This window comes from Amblyomma mixtum, chromosome 4 (genome assembly GCF_055824585.1).
Source record: "Amblyomma mixtum isolate Tamu chromosome 4, ASM5582458v1, whole genome shotgun sequence".
In the NCBI taxonomy this organism is placed as follows: domain Eukaryota; kingdom Metazoa; phylum Arthropoda; class Arachnida; order Ixodida; family Ixodidae; genus Amblyomma; species Amblyomma mixtum.
The window spans coordinates 112,293,545-112,314,093 of record NC_143015.1 but is presented as its reverse complement, the minus strand read 5'-3'; the positions used below and the strand labels follow the sequence as shown (position 1 = coordinate 112,314,093).

Sequence of the window (20,549 nt, the reverse complement as noted above, 5' to 3'; positions counted from 1 at the left end):
ACTCGGCTTACTAACTCTGGAATGTTCGTTCTATGCGCTCCTAGTGGCAAAACGCGGTACCACAGAAGCTTTGCCGACCAAAAAATTTAGTCCGGTTTCTTTTGGGTACCCCTCGTACTCACCACACGAGGGCCCCCACGTGCTGGGAGATATATGCGTGCCTCGGTCGGCAAAACGAGCGGCTGAAGCTAACGGATGATTGTATAGAAGCTTCACTCTTCTTTCACTCCCACTTCCTCCCTTCCTGTACGGTGCGGTGGGGGTCCACCGAGATGACAGAGAATTTCCATTCCTCAAAAAGCGTTGCGTTCAAAGGGCAAGGCATTGCGCCGAACGGGTGCTGGCGTTCCTCCCTTCCTGTGGTTCGGGTGTCCACCGAGATGACATAGAATTACTTCGCCATGCCTTGCCCTTTGAACGCACCGCTTTTTGAGGAAAGAAAATGGCGCAGTAATTCTCTGTCATCTCGGTGGACACCCGAACCGACTGCTAAGCGCGCCGCGCGTGGCAGGAGCGGGAGTTAGGGCGCGCTTGGTAGCTACCGGCCTCGCTACGCGACGGCGTGAGTTGGAGCCCGGCTCTTGCAGCTGTGATGTCAGACCGCTAAGCGCGCCGTGCGTGGCATGAGCAGGAGTTAGGCCGCGCTTAGTAGCTACCGGCCTCGCTACGCGACGGGCTGAAAGTGCAAGCAGTATTGCTTTCGCAATAAAAAAACACGGAGACAGGGAGGGGACAAGAAGGAAATAAAGAGGGGGGGGGGGAGCGATAGAAGGAAGCATAGGGTACCCGACTGCGTTTTCCTCGGTGCCGCTTCTTCTAACCAAGCTTTCTTCCGACGCGATGATGCAGGTCTGCCGGCGGCACCCACCGCTACACTCCGTCGATGGAACACGCCTTCGGCGGAGCGGGGAGTCTGGAGTCGCCCGGGTCGTCTGGAATGCAAGCGTCGCGTGCCATACAGCAGGCATCCTTCCAGTTCAGGCCTACAAGCGGCATTTGGTGAGTGGGATCTGCCGTTTTTTTTTTTTGAAATTCAAATTCTTTATTACATTCAAAAGTACACAAAGATGTGTCCAACACTGTCTGGAACCGTAGCCGTAGGCTAGTCATGGGTCCAAAAAATGAAATACAATCATACAGACACTCCAGTACAAAGCAATTAGAACTTGTAACAGCGGGGTAGGTACATGTGTATGAATACAAGGGCAGAAATGGGAGAAAGAGAAAAAAAAACATTACACGGAACAACTATATAATATGAAAAACATCGCCTATGTCCAAAAAAGAAATAATAATAATAAAAACGAATTCGCGCAGCAGGTTGAGTAAGCGTTAGTTCTTAGTACGTATGTGCCGAAATAATTTTTTTGCTATAGGAGTGAAATTTTGAGCGTATTTTATTTCGTGGGGAAGGTTATTCCATATTTTTGCACCAATAAAAGCGAGCGTGTCGTTCTCCATATACGTTGTGAGTGGGTGGCAGATTAAAGTTTCCAAGCGTTACATTCCTGGTGGGACGTGATGACGTGTGAAATAGGGAGGATAATGAGCAACAGGAACAGGGAGGATAATGAGCAACAGGGAGGATAATGAGCAACAGGAACTGTGCCGTGGGCCTTTTCGTAAAGGCCCACGGCACAGTTTTGCACGGCACAGATATTCTTGAGCGAAGGGGCTCAAGAATATCCCTCAGAGGCAGTAAACCATCTTCCCATATTCACCTTTTATTAGAATCCGAGGAGGAAAATACTTTTATTCCAGCCGGGCTCTAAGTCGCGGTCAAGAACACAGCTTGCTTCGCTAAGGCCCGCCTTTCATCTCTCGAGTGCGAGCGACGCGAAACTCTCCTGGGGTTAGGGGGGAGTTTAGGGAAACGAGAGGAAGTTTTAAGCGTCACAGGACCACAGAATGTGTTCTGTGTCTACCCTGATCTCCGGACAGTTTGAATAGAGAGCTGTATCATACGGCTGATGACCCGAAGCACACGGGTTCGACCCCGACCGCGACGATCGAATTTCGATGGAGGCAAAATTGTAGAGGCCCGTGTGCTGTGCGTTGTCAGTGCACGTTAAATAATTCCAGGGGGTCGAAATTTCTAGAGCCCTTCACTACGGCGTCCCTCATAGCCCGAGTCGCTTCGGGACGTTAAGCCCCATAAACTAAACTATACTAAATCATCCCAAGTTGCATAGAAATAATGGAATGAGGAAGGAGAGTCATTACTCAGCGAAGGATGTGTGATTGTTCTTTCGGTCGGAGTAAGTTTGGTCGGGAGTAAGATCGTGCGGTTTTCCATGATGATCTTGTAGCGTTCAGCTATCTGCTGTTCTTCTGCTCATTTTCCTGGATCCCGCGATGACCAGGTATCCGACTCAAGGTGATTGTAGTGTTGTGATTGCGTTTATGGGATTCTATTAATATACCGTGTAGATGGGGTTTCAGTATAGTCTGCGCTGAATGTTGCGAATGGCTTTGGTTATAGATATTGATGCTATTGTTCTGTGGTTTAGCGAGTAGAGGGGCACCATGGATCACATGTAGTATCGATGTGAGTTGGCAGAATTGGAAAACCGCCCAGCCATGTAGGTGATCGGTGTTACCGGCCATATACTGCATACGTATTTCACACCATAGTGCCCGTCGTGTATATCCTTGTACAGTACATGAATGTCTCTCCGCAATGATTCTTTGGTTGTGCCTCTTGTCGAACTTCACGCAAGCATAGTGTCACATTTTGCGCGGTAGCTGAGGGCCTTGACTAATCGCGCTGAGCTAGGTGAGGACATAAGCACCGAGTTTTTAATCTTGCGGGGGGGGGGGGGGGGGCGAGTGCTTACTTATTGCCCTCTCTCTTATTCATTCCCCCTCCCACTCCTTCAGGCGTGTTCCTTGGCAAGAGAAATTAATTTATTTTATTCTCATGATACAGAGTACTTTACAGAATTGCCGAGGGGATTGACAATACACAGCAGCATAGGAGATAAACAGTAAAGCGGCCAAGTACTGATCCTTGAACCCGGAACCAAGTGGTACAGTGGAGGAAACAGCGTCATTTAATTTCAACATTACGCACTTATTTTATTTAATAGCAGTGAGTTATAAACTTTATCGAATGCTTTAGCAAAGTCGAGAAATGCGCAGTAAGACGAAAAAGCGGAGTCCAAATAGATGTGCTAGTCGTAAGGGAAGTTGTTGTATATCACAAGACAAAAAACTTTTAATAAGGTGTGCAAATATATGTACCATTATTTTGCACGCAATTGATCTGGAAAATACGGGCAAATGGATAGGTGGATACTGTTTACAACCGGTTTTATGTACTGGTATGACCACAGCAGTCCTGCAGTTCAGTAGTACGCCATGATGACGCGATTCATAGAATATGCATTTCATGATGATAGAACTGAACTCAGCATTCCGTTTAAAGTTGCCATTTGTACCATCAATGAAGGTGAATGAACCCTGTTCATGTGAGGGCGTCGCATCTCTACTCCTTGTGACTCAAGACCGTTATCTGGCCGCATTATCGAAGAGAGTTTTTAGCACACCCCTATGTGGTAGTCATTGATTTGAAGTATATGTGGGTCGACCCATGCCGGCTTTATTGAAACGGGCTGGGTGCACCTTCAAGTTTTGCAGTTTGTGTTTGCGTTGGACGTAGGTAACGAGCGGTGCACAACAGTCTGTTATCAACAAAATTGCGGTGACGAGCTGCACGGCAAGTTCTTCTTGTAGGTAAATTGTGTTTTGAGGAAGGTAATCTGTCTCGCAGATCTCGGTGGACTCCTGAACCTCGTCGTAACGGGAAGGGAGGAAGATGGGAGTGAACGAAGACACTGCATTCACTAGATGCGCCTTTGTTCACTCCAAACCATCGAGCTGGCATGGTGGAGTGATTAGTGTGCTCGTCTCACACTCCGGAGACCCTGGTTAGATTCCCCAACTCGACCAATTTCCTACTCGGTTTTATTTATCTGGTCTGTCTAGAAAGGTTATTTACGGTAATTGGTTAATTACGCAATTAACTAAACTCAGTCCCACTTACATGGAGCATCACTATACGATTCATTTAATTGGTGCATGGTTACTAGCTAAAGTGCAATTGGCCCCGTTTGAAATTCGCGCACTGTGACGTCACGACCATTTCGAACAATTGAAACAAGGTCAGTGTAGCTACGGCGGCCACACGAGGTCTCGCTTTGGTTGTCAGAGTGTTCCTTTTTCAGCAAAAAGTTGCGCAAAACATAACTGGATAACCGATTCTTATTACTAGAAGCACATGGCAGTGCTGTCCTCTTCATCCGATCTCCACTGCTGTGCAGGTGGGCCTTTAGGCACGACAGCCAGCCCCACTGGGTGCCCTGCCGGCAGGGGAGGACACAGGTGAGCACCGGCTCCCCCTCTTCTGTTTGTTTGCAAGTTTCTTGGCTCAAAACCTGCTTAGAGGACAACTCTATCCAAGCTTTGTTCTTGGAAAAAATCGGTTCTGTGGCTTTACTTGGCTATGTTGTCCTGCAGCATAATTAGAAAAAGTCAGATTTAAACTATTTTTGTCACTGGGTTACTTTTTTTTCCTCTTAAACTCGATTCATTCGATAATAGCTGCAAGTCGTTCTGTGTTCAGTAGCTTAAGAGAATAGTACTTAGCATTGCTTGGGGCATTCAAAAACTGCGACGTGATAGATTCTTGTTAATTTGCCGTAATTTTCTGCTCTTGGGCAGGCGAGCTTTAGAGATAGCGTTCTGAAGCCCCCGGTAAAAGATGGCTCTAATGTAATTTTTTTAATGAGGTCTAAACAGGGGACCCCGGCTGTGGCAACATAGGGAATACTCTTGCACCGGTTGCGATTACCGCGGCTGACCGCTCGCTATTCTGTGTCACATTGCAGGCAGCTGCTCCGGTCTCCCGTCAGGCTCATGCACTGCTCGCTGCAGAAGGTAATGGAGGGCGTCCCGGGCTCCGGCCGTGCCTTCGTCACGTGGGTGTGCGCCACGACGTTGACGCACGTCCCGACCCGCCCTCCCGTGTCTGCAGCACGCTGGGGCGGAGGAGGGGATTGCGGCCCAGGTGAGGAGGAGGAAGAGTTGCAGGTCTGGTGCCAGAATTTGCTTGCGCCCGTGACTGGGCCGTGCACTTCGATGACGTCGTAGCTGTTTATGAAGCAGAAAGCTTCCTCCGGTACCGAGTGTTCCAGGCAGTCGTGAGAGTCCTGGGGCACTCCCTACTGGAGAGGATACTGTATGCAGTGTTCCTCGCTTCAGATTTCTCGACCGCTGCTCGAGAAGGTGGATTGCTGAGCCGAAGTGCGCGGGTTCTATCTTGGCTACAGCGGCTGCGTTTACGGCTGGCGAAACTTCGAAAGGCGCCCGTGTGCTGCGCTGTGTCAGTGCACATTAAAACTCCACGTGGTCTAAATTTTAGTCCGGAAGCACTAATCCGGAGGTTCAAAGCCTAAAAAATGGGGTATTGTCGATGCATGGCCTCATAGCAAAGGGGCCATTTCAACGATGCCTGATGCGAAGAAAATTGTGCCTCACCCAGGCTCAGTAAGAGAATGGCTGTGTATGGCAATGCCCAAGTAAAACTCAATTTTGCGGAGGGCCCTGCAGGGTAAGGATGTCAACACACGGTATGGCACATGAGGAATTTCTCGGATATGGTTAGGACACCCGAAATTTGCCTTTGGAATCAGCTTGGCTGAATCTGACTGCCGGTGAATCTGGGTGTGTTCAGGTCAAATACAGGCTTGATCTCCTCTGAAAATGGAATTGGCCAACCCCCGAAATTTGGGAATTTGGGTGGCCCACCTCCAAAAGCTTGGAAACTGAGGGAACGAACCCACGTTAGGAGCCGAGCTGGGACACCCCCAAGATATGGGCGGCCCACCCCAAAAATTTGAAGATTGAGTTGGCCCACCCCGGAATTCGGGTGGCGCACCGGGCCTTCGCGCAATATTTCGTGCTTAACAGCGCTGAACTGCCAGCTATTTTTCCTTTAATGCTGCCCCGCTCTATTATGTTACGTTTTTGTGTGGCTCGCTCTGTTTCACTTCCTCATGCAAGCAAAGTAAAACAACTAAGGGACGCGTGCAAGAAGAAAAAAAAAACGAACGCTTGCGGAAAATTGAGTCATTTGCTGTTTATCATCCGCATTTTCGGCTGTTTTTCTTATACTGCGTCGCGATGTAGTAACTGATGCGTAAAGCACATAACTCGTCAATGCGAAGGTAATTTTTACATGCCTGTGCGCACTGGATTGAGCGCAGACCGTTGTGAAGCGGGCCGAAGTAGATCGATAGGATATTTAACATTAAACCCTCTCTCTCTGTCTCTCTCTAACATCCGTAGAAGTGCCCGTGGTATAGGTAAGGGGTCATCACTGCTAAAAAGACAATCTAAACACTTCAGTTTCATCTGATGCGGAATATCCGCTGAACATCTACAGGATGCGTAAATGGTGAAATGTAGCTGGCGCTTTAAAATGAAATGTGCGACGTCCGCTGAACCGCAAATATATGGGTAAGTAGGAATTGCGAGGACAATTTTGCAACTAAAGTGTTGAGAGGTGAAAGCCGAGGGCGCTATGCCGTGACGACTTCCGGTGGGTGTGACGTCACCCCGTCCCTGTCGCTATACCGATACCTAAATTATACATCTTTCGAGGTTCTTAAGTGTTAATTACGCTTAATTACGCATATTTCCATCTAATTTGACACAAATTCGACGTTTTTCCGCTCATTCTGTGACAGCACCGTGACGACTTCCGGTGGATATTACTAACACCGTTATATCAACATCCGCGCTATTTCAACGAAACTTCAACCTTTTCGCCTATAATTAATTACTCTACAGTCATCAAACTTGGCATCTTGGTTCATTTTTTCTTCCTCTATCTGAGGCAACCATTGGTGTCCTATCATTTTTAGTTCCCGAGTTGAATGCGTGTAACACGCTTTGTTACCGGACGGACAACAGTGCGAGGCACTGAAGGCTTTCGCCTTAATACCAGCTAGAGAGTTCGATACCATATAACGCAGGGAAAGTTGGTGGTTTATGTCATGCAAGCAGCGCACAATAAAGCGGTACGCAATAACCACTCCTGTTTATCCTCTTTTCTTCTAATGTACTGTTTACAAGAGAAACTGGAATCATATTTGGAAGCCTTGTGTAGAGAGACGAGGGTTAGAGGCACTGGCTGGCTCCTCCGAGGCAAACGCTTACGTGGGCTGTTTTATTTTCTCGCGATTTCTCTGGTGTGGACGGACCAACGGACGAAGATTCGTGGCTAAGAGAAGGTGACAACATGGCCGCTAAACGCACTGATGCGTTTAAAATTCGAATTCTACTCCGTAATGCGCTGAGCTCGGCGAAAGCGGTCACCGCCCTCCTGGCTGCCTTTTTGACGACGCCTAAAACGTACAGTAAAACATGCGACCTGGCCATTCGGTGACAACCTGGGTTGCCACAATGCGAGGTCACGGGATGGCACTTGATGCTTACATGAGCGGATGTTGACTGTGTAGTATGTACACTTACAGAGTAAAAATCAACCGGGACGACGGGGTTCTTGTAACATCTCTCGCCCCAAAGCCCGCAACCAAAAATTTGTCTTCTCTACCTTAGGTTCGTCTCCTTTCTTAAGACATTGAAATTTTATGTTTCCCCTTCGCGGAACGAGATTGTCTCTGTTGACTGCGTGCTGTGAAGCGCGTCTTAGTTCGAAGATTCCCCAAAATCTCCGTGCACAGCCGTTTTTCTATTTCGGTTTCATTGAAATACCGCGAACAGAACCGTGACTTCGATCTCGATAGCAGACTTAGCCATTGCTAGCCATCATCAGTAAGGCAAGCGAACATGAAATCGTGCTCATATATATGAGCCCGAGGTTGCGGCATCGAATCCTGCGCATTCCAGCCGAGGCGACATGCGAAAGCGGGCGCGTGCTTCAGGAGCTGAGTGCAAGTTGAAGAGCCCCATGTGGTCGATCTCGAGCGCCCCCTGAAAGGCCTGAAAAAGACCGCTGCTCAAAAACAGACATAACGATCTCCAGTTTGTTTAGAAGGAGGAGTACACCGTTTATATGTGTAGTTGGCGCACCACGAATCGCCAAGTATTTTGTTTTTAAGTGTTTGTTCAAAGGACCCTGAAATGAGTTTGAAGGTTATTCTATAATGATTCTATAATCTGTTGTCTTCGTTAGTACTCAAATCGAATTTAAGGGCTATGCGTGGACTGGACATTTACAAAAAAAAACTTTTTTAATAATTTCTGCCCGCAAAAGATTAGTGAGACATCTCCCCGCGCGTAGTAAACTACCCTCACTCGGGTGACGTGAATGGGCAGTCAGGAGAGCCCCCTCATTGGGCGTGCCGAATTGACGTGGGCGGGATGAGGCGCGGCGGGGTCCCAGGCAGTCCCGGCCTGTATGAGTTGATGTGGGAGAGGACGAGGAGCATCATTTTTAATAGCCGATATTTTCGGTGTTTATTCAAGCTATGGCTTCAACATTTTTAGCGGTGCAGTGACGAGGGATGGATTATCCATCGTTCGTGCGCTTTTCTTAACTTCATACTCATGTGTATGAGTATCATTTTCCTTATTTTGCCGTTAGTTATCCAAGCGTTGAAGCTTCATAATAATCTTTATGGCACAGAAACAAAAAGCGGGGAGCCATACTGCGCCAAGATAGCCACTTTCACTTGGAGATGTACGGACAGTCAGGAGGTCCCCTGCAATTTTGACGCTGTCGCTGGACCTCCCGTACTTGCCTACCACTACTCTCAGGTTTAAGCGTACAAGGTTGAATCAAGTACGCGACCGAAGATTGTGTTTGGCGGTAAGAGCTAGTGAATGAGTCGGACTGCCGATTGGCTGTCAGTGCTTCACAGGACAATATCTGAAAACAATTACTCTGCGACTCAGCTTCGTGATGACGTCATTATTTCACGCGAACGTCTGCCACAAGATCTCTGGGCACGTGGGGAAGCAGGGAAATTCAAATCTGACGCTGTAGGGCAAAATAAATGAGCATAAACTTTGCGAATTTCTGCACAGAAAACAAGCTCTGGTACATACGCGCTGTTTTTCTTTTTTGTCTAAACGAATAGACAGCGCAGAAGCGTTATTTCCGCTCCCTATTAACAATACGGATCTGTGCACTTCCTTTTCTTTGTCGTGATCATCGCTGATCGTCTGTTTCGTGTCAAACTGCAGGGCGCCTGCTTCTGTCTTTCGTCACGCTCACGACTTCCCCTAGCAGCATAAGGCGACAGTTGGGCCGCTATAGGCCGCGGGGCCACTGTGAACGTCGGCGGTGCTTCCATCACGTGGGTGTTGCTGGGACGCCAACGCTCGTCCCACCTGGGTCATCCTGGGACTGGAAGCAATGGGAAGCTTTCGCAGGTGAGGCGAAGGAGCACCGCCTCCTGAGTTGAGCACATTGCCGGCACGTGCGCGGCGATGCAGTCCTTGTTGTAGAGCGCGTTAAACACAGCCGCAAAAACAGTGATGGAACGCTGGATTCAAGGGCTTGACATCGTTTAGTCTTGGGAAGCTCGCTCTCAAGCCCGTGTATTCTGTCTGGGCTCTTTTCTACCTTTTCGTCTAACGTTTACTCTTCATCCAAGATAGATGTTGTTTTCGCCAGCCTGCGTTCCGTACCACAGCACACCTCAGCAGTTCTGTCTGGCGAATACGTGTTTTACGTTCGAGGAGAACGCCTCTAAACAGGTTCACGGAATGGTGTCTCTTGCGCAGACCCCTCGGTGTTGCAGCCACCACTGGGACAGGAATAGCAATGACAACATTTGGAAGAGGAAAGTCTGTAAAGTGTCCGAAGTAACAGATAGCGTTCTGAAACCCCCGGCACAAATTGGTTCCACTGTAATTTTTTTAATGAGGTTTAAACAGGGGACCCTGGCTGTGGCAGCTTAGGGAATACTCTTGCATCTGTTGTCATTGTCGCGGCGGACCGCTATTCTGTGTCACATTGCAGGCGGCTGCCCCGGTCTCCCGTCAGGCTCATCCACTGCTCGCTGCCGAAGGGAATGGAGGGGGTCCGGGAGCAGCACAGGGAGCTCCGGCCGTACCTTCGTCACGTGGGTGTGGGTCGCGACGCCGACGCAGGTCCCGACCGCCCTCGTATGGCCGCAGCACGCTGGTACGAAGGAGGGGATTGCGGCCCAGGTGAGGAGGAAGAGTAGCAGGTCTGGTGCCAGATCTTGCGCCCGTGATTGGGCCGCGCCCTTCGATGACGTCGTAGTTATTTATGAAGCACGGAGATAACTGTCGCTTATTCGCGGGGCACGGCCAGTGATCTCCAAAAATTAATTGTAAAATTGTAATTGTAAATTGTAAAGGAATTGGAGGGCTCCAGATTAACTACGGCTGCCTGGGGTTCGTTGACGGGTCTGACATCGCACAGCATGCGGGCATTTTTGCATGTGGCATCCACCGCATGGCAGGCCCACGGGCCGGGAGTCGATCCCTCGGCCTTGAGATCAGTAGCGGAACGCCAAAGCCACTGAGTTTCCGCGGCGGGTTCATTGATCTGCGCTAGCTGTTTTGTGAAAATGATTAACGCAGTCATGTCGCGCATGATGGAAAGACGATTATGTTCATGTTATGGAAAACTGTGTCTGGGCACGGACTTGGGGACCCTTTCGGCACAGCGCTTTTGCGGGCTCTGGCTCTGATCAACGACAACTCGAAGTGAAACCTCGTGCACCGCTAATGCTTCCTCCGCTGCCGAGTGTTCCTGGCAGTCGTGAGGATCTGGGTGCATTCCATACTGGAGAGGATATTGTATGCAGTGTTCCTCGCTTCTGATTTTTCGGCCGCTGCTTGAGAAGGCGGGCTGCCGAGCCAAAGTACACGGGTTCTATCTTGGCTGCGGCGGCTGCGTTTAAGGCAGGCGAAAGTCAAAAGGCGCCCGTGTGCTGCGCTGTGTAAGTGCAGGTTGAAAGAACTCCAGGTGGTCTTAGTTCCAGTCCGAAAGCACTAATCCGGAGGTTCAAAGCCCAACAAAATGGGGAATTGTCGATGTATGCCCGCATAGAAAAAAAAAACGTCATTTCGACGATGTCTGACGCGAAGAAAATGGTGCTTCAGCCAGACTCAGTAAGGGAATGGCTGTGTTTGGCCCTGCAGGGTAAGGATGCCAACACACGGTATGGCACAATGAGGCATGTCCTCGGATATGGTTAGGGCACCCGAAATTTGCCTTCGGAATCACATTGACACATCTGACTGCCGGTGAATCTGTGTGTGTACAGATGAAATACTGGCTTGGCCTAGTCTCAAAATAGAATTGCCCCGCCGCGGTGGCTCAGTGGTTACGGCACTCGGCTGGTGACTCGAAAGAAACGGGTTCGATCCCGGCCACGGCGGCTGAATTTCGATGGAGGTGAAATTCTAAACTGAACCTAAACACTTCAGTTCCATCTGATGCGGAATATGCGCAAAACATCTGCTTAGCTTAGCGAAAACTGTTTCCCTTCTCCAAAAGATGCATTGTAGGACGCGTAAATAAAGTGTAACTGACGCTTTACAATGAAATGTACAACGTCCGCTGCACCCCAAGTAAATTGGTAAGTTGAAATAGCAATTCGATACCACATAATGTAGGGAAAGTTGGTGGTTTATATCATGTAAACATCATGTAAACTGTAAGGCAGGACGCAATAAGCTCTCCTGTTCGTCCTGTTTTCTTGTAATGCACTGTTTACAGTGTGACAAACTGGAATCATTATTGGAAGCCTTGTGCAGAAAGACGAGTGGTTAGAGGCACCGGCTGGCTGACACCTCCAAGGCAAAGGCTAACGTGGGCTGTTTTATTTTCTCTGGTTCTCTGGACCAACAGACGGACCAACATACAAACATTCACGACTAAGAGCAGGTGAGGACATACCCGCTAGAAGCATTGTAAAATTCTGATTCTGCTTCGTTATGCGCTGAGCACACCGAAAGCTGTCGCCGTCCTGCTGGCTGTCTTTTTGACGACGTCTAAAACCGACAGTACAACCTGCAGCAAACTGAGACCTGAACATTTTGTGCCAACCTGGGTTGCCACAGTGCGCAGTCTCGTGATGGCACTTGGTCACGTGAGCGGATGCTGACTGTGTACATTTACGGAGTCAACATCAGAAAGGACGAGCTCCTTACCAAACCCTGACCAAAAGTTTGTTCTCTCTACCTAAGGCTGATCGTAAAGGTTGACATTTTTCTTTCCGCTTCGCGGGGCGAGATTCTCTCCTTTGTGTTCACTGCGGGCTGTGAAGCACGTCATAGTTCAGAACATTCTCCAATAATCTCCGCGCACAGCCGTCCTTCCATTTCGGTTTCATTGAAATACCGGGAACAAAACCGTGACATCGATCTTGATAGGAGACATAGCCACTGCTAATGATCATCATCAGTGAGACGAACATGATATCGTGTGCATATAGAAGCCCGAGGTTGTGGGATCGAATCCTGCGCATTATTGTGGAGGCAGAATGCGAAAGCGGGCGCGTGCTTTAGGATCTGAATGCAAGTTGAAGAACCCCAGGTGCTTGATCTTAGTGCCCCTGAAAAGCCTGAAGAAGACCACTGCTCCAAAACAGACGTAACGATCTGCAGTTTGTTTAGTAGCAGGAGCACACCGTGTGATGGGTAGTTGGCACAACGAATAGCCAAGTATTTCTGTTTATAAGGACCCTGAAATGATTTTGAACGTCATTCTGCAACGCAATAGATGCGTCCTCTTTGTTAATATTCAAATTTAAAAGCTATGCGTGGACTGGACATTTACAAAAAAACCAGCTTTTAATAAGCGCTACCCGCAAAAGATTAGGAAGACATCTTACCGCGCGTTGTAAACTATCCTTACTCTGATGACGTGAATGGGCAGTCAGGAGAGCCCTCTCATTGGGCGTGCCCAATTGACGTGGGCGGTATGAGGAGCGGCGGGGTCACAGGCAGTCCCGCCTGTATGAGTTGATGTGGGAGAGGAGGAGCATCATTTTTAATAGCCGATATTTTCAGTGCTAACTGAAGCTATGGCTTTAACATTTTTAGCGCTGCACTGACGACGGATGGAATGTCCATCGTTCGGGTGCTTTTCTTAACCGCAGCAGAAAGACAGTGGCTTAGCTCGGCTATGCCAGGATACACGTAGCGAAAGCAGGCATGCGACACAGCTGGCGAAGCGAGCGGAGTCGAGCGCAACGACGAGGCAGGCAGTGTGACGTCATGCCAGATGGCGCGGCGAGCGCGAGGCGTCCGCCATCTGCGGCAGTTGCTAGGCAACGGCTCGAGGTCGGTCTCCGCCTCCTCGAAGCACCGCCACAGCGAAATCGCAAGTTTGTGGCCAATGTAGCTTTCGATAAAATATCATTTAATGGTCCCTTTCAGTAACGAATTAATGATGCGGGGGGAACCTCTACTACTCTTGCGTCTTCTCGATTAAATTGGGGTCAACTTACAAAAGGCCGCCGCGGTGGCTCAGCGATTGTGGCTCTTGGCTGCTGACCCGAAGAACGCAAGTTCGGTCCCAACCGCGGCGGTCGAATTTCTATGAGAGGCAAAATTTTAGAGGCTCGTGTATTTTATTTTGCGATGTCGGAGCACGTAAAAGAACCCCAGGTGGTCGAAATTTCCGGAGCCCTCCACTACGGCCTCCCTCATAGCCTGAGTTGCTTTGAGACGTTAAACCCCCATAAACCTTTGTCTTTACAGGCTTGAGGTTCGTCGAAAGGCGCTCGTCGCAGCGCAGATAGGGATTTTCCAGACTTAAGCTCCGGCAGCCAAGAAAGGTTGGTACCTGTCTTCGATGCACTTCCTAAGAATCGTGGAGCGCCGTTGTTGCGAACACTTTGCAGGCTCTCAGAGAATCCTTGGGGCTACTCATATAGATACGGGGACACAGCCCTCATCATGAGGAGAAATCGGTGTCGTTTGGAAAAAACAAGAACTGCTGTCTCTGGGTATTGCTTTTCCAGTAGGAGAGTAGACGTGAGACGCCATGTCTGTAACCCACCCCCAGCTTATACTTGATTTTTCACACAGTAATGTCAGCAATTTTTTAAAAAGTCTTTTTGAGTGAGAAGAGCCTTTATTTCGGCATAGTAGTATCAGCGGTGTAGGACAACAGATTACACCAGAGCCGTATATTCCCTTCGGGAGAGTTCGGCGGTTTTTTGATCTCGCCGCCAGTCTGGCAACTGCTGCACTCGTGTCTGGCAACCCATCACCTCCGCCCCGCCAACGCCATTTTGTGCCGAGGCTGCTCGCGACGCTGTGCAGGCGGTGGTGCTGTCAGCAGTTGCGCTTCCCTTGTGACCGCCCTGCTGCATCTTTGCTGTTTATTCGTGCACTTATCGGCCGTGTAACCTTTCGCGGACCAGCACGGAGATCGCAATGGGAGCCTGCAGCGCAGTGGGCTGCTCGAACTCGTAGAAAAAAGGGTTCGCACTTTACCGTTTCCCGCAAGGCGACAAGAATCGAGCACGGCGCCGCGTCCGACATAAGCGTCCGACATAACGAAATGCCGCACGTACGACACCTAAGCGCCTAAAAAACAATGTTCATTTGGTTTATGCGGTTAAAATGAAATAAACTCTCGCAGCCCACAAAGCTGGCACACAACTGCAGATCTGCCGCGAACCAGAACCGCAACACAGAGCGTATTGGCGCACGCCCAGGCATTCCTGCTTTTGAAGCATGTTAAACTCGGCTTCTGTAAGGCTACCTTTCTGTGAACATTCAAATACGCACGTCATTTGTGGTTATTTTCTTCGATAAAAGTTCGCCAGAGGCGCAGCGCTAGCACGCCCGCCAAGGAGAGCTTCGGGCGCCTCGGCACAAAATGGCTGACCGCGCCGCCGCTAAATTTGGATGGCTGTTGGCCCCGCCCCTCCGCCAAACTCTCCCGAAGGGAATATACGGCTCTGGATTACACCTAAGACGTGCTATCTAGCGGGATGAAATCAAATCAAATCTTTATTTTTCATCTATGGCAGGTACGTGAAAGGGTTGCGGGAAAAACCCTGCCATTTAACAGCGTGACTGCCCGCTAACCTAGTCATTTTGTTTTACTGATAACGAAAACATCAACTAGTTTTCCCAGCTTCCTGGTTTATTGAGAGGCTTGTAGCCAGACGTAACTCTGGCGTGATCACTTTTGAGACTTTCGGAAATGTCATTCCCCTCACCGCTGTAACAGCGCAAGCAATTTTTAGGCCCCACAATAGCAAATCCTTTCCATCTTGAGGCTTCTATTTATTCATTCGCACGCTCCTTTCAGCACGGACGCGGGAAGGAATAAGTTGGAATTAACCACTGTCGGGATGAGACGACTCTGTGCGTTATCTGCGTGAATTACCAAGAGCTGCTTCTCGACAAATCGAAACTTTACGGGGTCCTCCGTGCAGCGAAGAGCAGCCGAAGTTGTGCATGGTGTTGGAGGAGTTTTATGAGTATACGTTGACGATGTTTATATACAGGGTGTTTAAACTAGGATTTTACACAATTATTAAAAAAATAGGATTTTTGATTTAGAAGAGCGATTTTCTCGGCATAGCATTGTCGCCAGTGCAGTACATTAGAACACAGCTGAGACGTGCTAACTAGTAGGCTGGTTAGCTAATACTGAATAGTTAACTTTTTGACTGTTACTGTTAGGCTCTTTAATTACTGAGAGGCGTGTATGTAGCCCACTGTAATTAATGTCCATATCAGGTTTTAGAATTTCGAAAACGCGGTGAACCTCGGCGCTATGGCTCAACAAACTGTACCGACATCGGCACAGAGTGCATGTGCTTTCAAGAAGCTTGCAGGCAGAGCAACCTCTCCAGTGCACGTAACTCGTCGAAATGGCCACAGTTTGTTGGGCCACAGCGCCGAGGGTAACCGCGTTTTCGAAATTCTAGGAACTGATTTGGATATTACCTACGGTGGGCGCTACACACCTCATAGTAATTGAGGAGCCTAACAGTAATAGTTAAAATATTCAATGTTACTTAACCAGCCTGCTAGATAGCACGTCTCAGTTGAATTCTGACGTACTATACACCGCTCAAAATGCTATGCCTGAAAAAGCGCTGTTATGATTCAAAAAACTACTTTAAAGAATTCAGCCAAATTTTAGGTGACACACTCTGTATATAAAGCAGGGAAATTGCGGAGGCTCATTTTAAGATTTACCTTGTGCAGTCTGGCTGGTCTGCAAGCCCACAGGATCGTGTGGAATACAAGCGTCGCGTTGGGACGATCCAGAAGAATGGGCCACTCCCACCGCCTTCGTTACACTACAGGGTGAGTGGTCGTCGACTGAGGAGGAAACTGCCGCGACCTCTGGTGGCAGGCCTCTGGTGGTTGCGGCGTTCGGCGTTCAGCTCTGGAGCGCTTGAGTCCTTGTTCAATCTTTTCAACGGTGACTACCCTTGCTAGGAGTGTGCACTGAAGTATGGGAGTCGTAATGATTTGTATTCCATCATGCGACATACTGAGAATCGCGGGCAACGTTGGTAAACACTCTGATGGCCCGAGTGGGCGAGTAAGGCAGATTGCGAAAGGAGGTGTGACGTTTCCAAAAAGAGGACACTGTGTTTGTCATTCATGCCATCGTGCATATTTCCCTTTCGGGTGGTTGTCTTGTATTTGTGAAATTGTTCGGTATCACACTCGTAGGTGTGCTCAATGCTTGTTAGTGTAGTTAATTGTTTCGTTCCGCGACGCTTTGTTTCCTATCTACTCGGACGACTATTGCACTAGCGTTTTTGCACGGTCTCGCAGTTTTTGTTCTATAGTCTCTTAAGGGTATATCATAAATGTTTGCATGTGTAAAATTCGCGCCTTTGTCGGATAACAATTACGTGAGGGCACTTAACACTACTTAGGCGCTTTGAATTCAAGGGCCTTTTTTTTTAGCTTTGAATTTTTTCCTCCTAATAATGACCCATCTACCCATTGGCATACAGTCGTAAGGCAACGCATATTCTAGATCCACCTTTCTTCGCCAACAAGGAACTCTTTTTTTGCATGGCCTATGGGTTGCGCGCCAGCCTCCTAGTCTGAAAGGCCTGGGCTCATTTCCTGGCACCTTCGCAAGAAATTTTCTTTGATGCCACGGTGACGTCATCTGAGATTTTTGGGACCACTGCTGCTGGCCAACGTCGACGCCATGTTTCGTCCCGATCAGCCTTCCTGGCCTCGATAGACGTCGGCGGCAAGCGCAAGGCCCGCTGTTCTCAGTGGGAGAGAAGTTTCGGGGCAGCAAGGCTTAAAAATGCCTTTGGGCCATCCTGCTGAGCTCTCCGGAGCGCTTCCGATTCTTCATTGTGTGCATTTGTTTGGTGTTTAGTTCGCTATAACCGATTTTGAGTTACGACATACTACACATTCGTTATATCCGGCTTGTTCGTTATATTAGGTTTTGAGTTACGACGTACAACTTCGTTATATCCGACATGTTCGTTATAACCGATTGAGTTACGACATATTATTTCTTCATAATCACTCTATACAGCGTAAGGAGACAAATCAGTTGACACAACTTTGAATCCTACGTCAGTTAGTTTGGCGGTAATGGACGTTTGCAATTTCAAAAAACATGGTTTCGGGAACCAAAGTTTAGAGCTGCTTTTGGCGCACTTAAAGCACAAGCGGCGTCTCAACTGTAAAAATCTCGGTTCTAGTAATCGTTCTAACACACGCTGACGTATTTGAGAGAGACCTCCGTAGTCTGGCCGTCTGGCTGGATGTCAATGCTGGCAGCGCTTATATCCATGCCGATTTCACCAGCAATCAAGGACATTATAAGTACTAAGCGTGTTTTCGTGACCTTTCTGTCTTGGCCATTGCTATTGTTGTTGTTAGTGGTTGTTTATTGGTAATCAAAAATGAAAATGGAAGGAACAGATGTTGATAGCCGCGGCATCTGACATCGAAACCTCAAACACCTGAGTTGCGGCTGGAGGGAATAAAAAAAAAACACGGAGAGAGGGAGGGGGCAGGAACAAGGAAATAAAGGGGGAGGGGGGGGGGCGATAGAAGGAAGGATAGGCGTACCAGACTGCGTTTTCCTCTGTACCGCTTCTTCTAACCAAGCTCTCTTGCGACGCGATGATGCAGGTCTGCCGGCGGCGTCCCACCGCTACTCTCCGCCGATGGAACACGCCTTAGGCGGAGCGGGGCGTCTGGAGTCGTCCGGGTCGTCTGGAATGCAAGCGTCGCGTGCCATACAGCAGGCATCCTTCCAGTTCAGGCCTCCAAACGGGATATGGTGAGTGAGAGCTGTCGTTTTCCGGAGGATAATGAGCGACAGGAACTGTGCTGTGGGCCTTTTAGGAAAGGCATCTACTCATCAGCGAAGGGGCTCCATAATATCCTTCTGAGGCAGTAAAACATCTTCCCATATTTACCTTTTATTAGAATTCGAGAAGGAAAATACTTTTTTTCTAGCCGAGTTCTAAGTGGCGGTCAAGAAGACAGCTTCCTTCGCTAAGGCCCGTCTTTCATCTGTTGAGTGCGAGCGACGCGAAGCTCTCCTGGAGGAAGAGGGGGGGGGGGGAGTTTAAGGAAACGAGAGGGAATTTTAAGCGTCACAATACCACAGAATGTGTTCTGTATCTACCCTGATCTCCGGACAGTTTGAACAGAGAGCTGTATCATACGGCTGCTGACCCGAAACACGCGGGTTCGACCCCGACCGCGACGGTTGAATTTCGATGGAGGCGAAATTCTAGAGGCCCGTGTGCTGTGCGATGTCAGTGCACGTTACAGAAACCCAGGGGGTTGAAATATCCGGAGCTCTTCACTACGGCGTCCTTCACTACGGAGCCCTTCACTAATAGCACTCAGCTAGAGGTGGGCATAGGCACCGAGTATTTAATCTTCCCGGAGGGGGCGGGTTGGGCGGGGGAATTACTTATTGCCTTCTCTCGTTTATAAATTCACTTTATTTCTGGTAGAAAGCGAGTATACATCATGAGCAAGAGAGTTTAAAAGAGGATGATTCTACCAAGGAAGACGAGGCAAAAGGCGTTTCATCTACGCCTGACAAGGCCTCGCCTCCTGGCGAGATACATTGCACTCTCTATGCTACAAATGCCGTTGAAAAAAAAGTATGTTACACCATTCATTACGTGCAGAAAACAGAAGCATTGTGAACAAGCATTATATGAAATTAAAACCGTAAGTACTACAGAAAACAAGAGAATTTTTCTTCAAAAAAAAAAAAAGCTTACATCACAACCTGTTAGTTAGTATTGTGTCAAAAGGTAAGAACCACAGTTGCATAAATATTTATCTCAACAAAAGATTAGCTCCTAACCATAAAAAATTATTACAGTGTCAAAAGCATGAAGAAGCAACATTTGTATCGACATATTTCAATAATCTAACAATGAACACAGCAATACAAACGAAACACAAACCTAAATGAGATAACAAGGAGACAGATCATTTTTTTTCTACCAGGAGTACTTTTTTTATCCGTGTTTTATAAGTATACGGTGACTGTACATTCACTGCGATGTCAATAAGCTCTGGAAACAAATTTAAAAGGACAGGAATCTGGTAGTCTAACGATTGTGTACCATAGGAAGTTCTGACTTTTTTCTTAGCAAATGAATTTGCCCTAAAGTTATAGCCGCATTCTTGACGTCGGTACTTCTCAAGAAATGAATTTAGGTTACTTTTTATTTGAGTGAATATGTTGAGTGCCAAGCGCTGTCGAAATATACTTGTAATTGCAAGTATTTCATTTTTTACGAACAGTGGAGCTGTGTGTTCTCGCAACGCTGCATTTTCTATGAATCGGATGCATTTCTTTTGAAGAATATGAAGACGTTCCAAATTACCAGTGGTAGTGGTGCCCCAAACTAGTATGCAGTATTGCAATCTTGAATTAATCATGGTGTAATAAAGCTGGCGTTTGAACCACGCTGGGAGCATAAACTTAAATCTATTTAGCATTCCAATAGTTTTCGCGAGGTCCATAGTCAAATAGTTTATGTGGTGTGTCCAGTTCAAGTTTTCATGGAAATGTACACCCAGAAATTTCTGAGCGCTAACACGGTTTAATGTTTGCCCCTCGAAGACTAGTTTAAGTTTAGTGTCAATCGCCTTATTTTGAGCCCGAAAGATAATGTAGTTCGTTTTGTCTGTATTGAGTCTTAACTGGCTATGCTGCAACCACGTCGATAATTCTTCGAGCCATGTATTGGCATTCTTCATTAGGGTGATTAGACAATTGCCATGGAAAAACACATTAGTATCATCAGCATACAACACTATTTCGGGGGTTTGGGGTATTGATACAATGTCATTAATATATAAGAGAAATAGGAGAGGACCTAAGATGGAGCCTTGGGGTACGCCATATTTAATTACCTGTGCTGTTGATCTGCTGTTATGAATACTGACGAACTGGAGGCGGTTGTATAAATAACTTTTTATCAAATCAAGAGCTTTGCCGCGGATTCCATAGTCGTAAAGTTTACTAAACAATATATCGTGTTTAATGGAGTCAAATGCCTTCCTGAAATCTAGGAATATACCAAGAGTAT

At 48.0% G+C, this 20,549-nt stretch overlaps 1 protein-coding gene across 29 annotated transcripts in view; it reads left to right on the top strand.

Annotated features, from left to right (window-relative positions):
* The window catches only part of LOC149347898 (uncharacterized), a 483,015-nt gene that overhangs the window by 135,746 nt on the left and 326,720 nt on the right, over positions 1-20,549 (top strand). For 17 of the 29 annotated variants that reach the window (XR_016292691.1, XR_016292689.1, XR_016292688.1 and 14 more), the window contains one exon: positions 850-999. Coding sequence is in view for 24 of the 29 variants with exons in the window: in XM_089587634.1 (XP_089443760.1) it covers positions 850-999 (150 nt within the window). In the remaining 5 variants the exon portion in view is untranslated. Of the gene's footprint in view, positions 1-849; positions 1,000-16,191; positions 16,294-20,549 lie in introns of those variants that run through there. The other 12 variants (XM_089587641.1, XM_089587631.1, XM_089587632.1 and 9 more) reach the window with 2 other exon arrangements.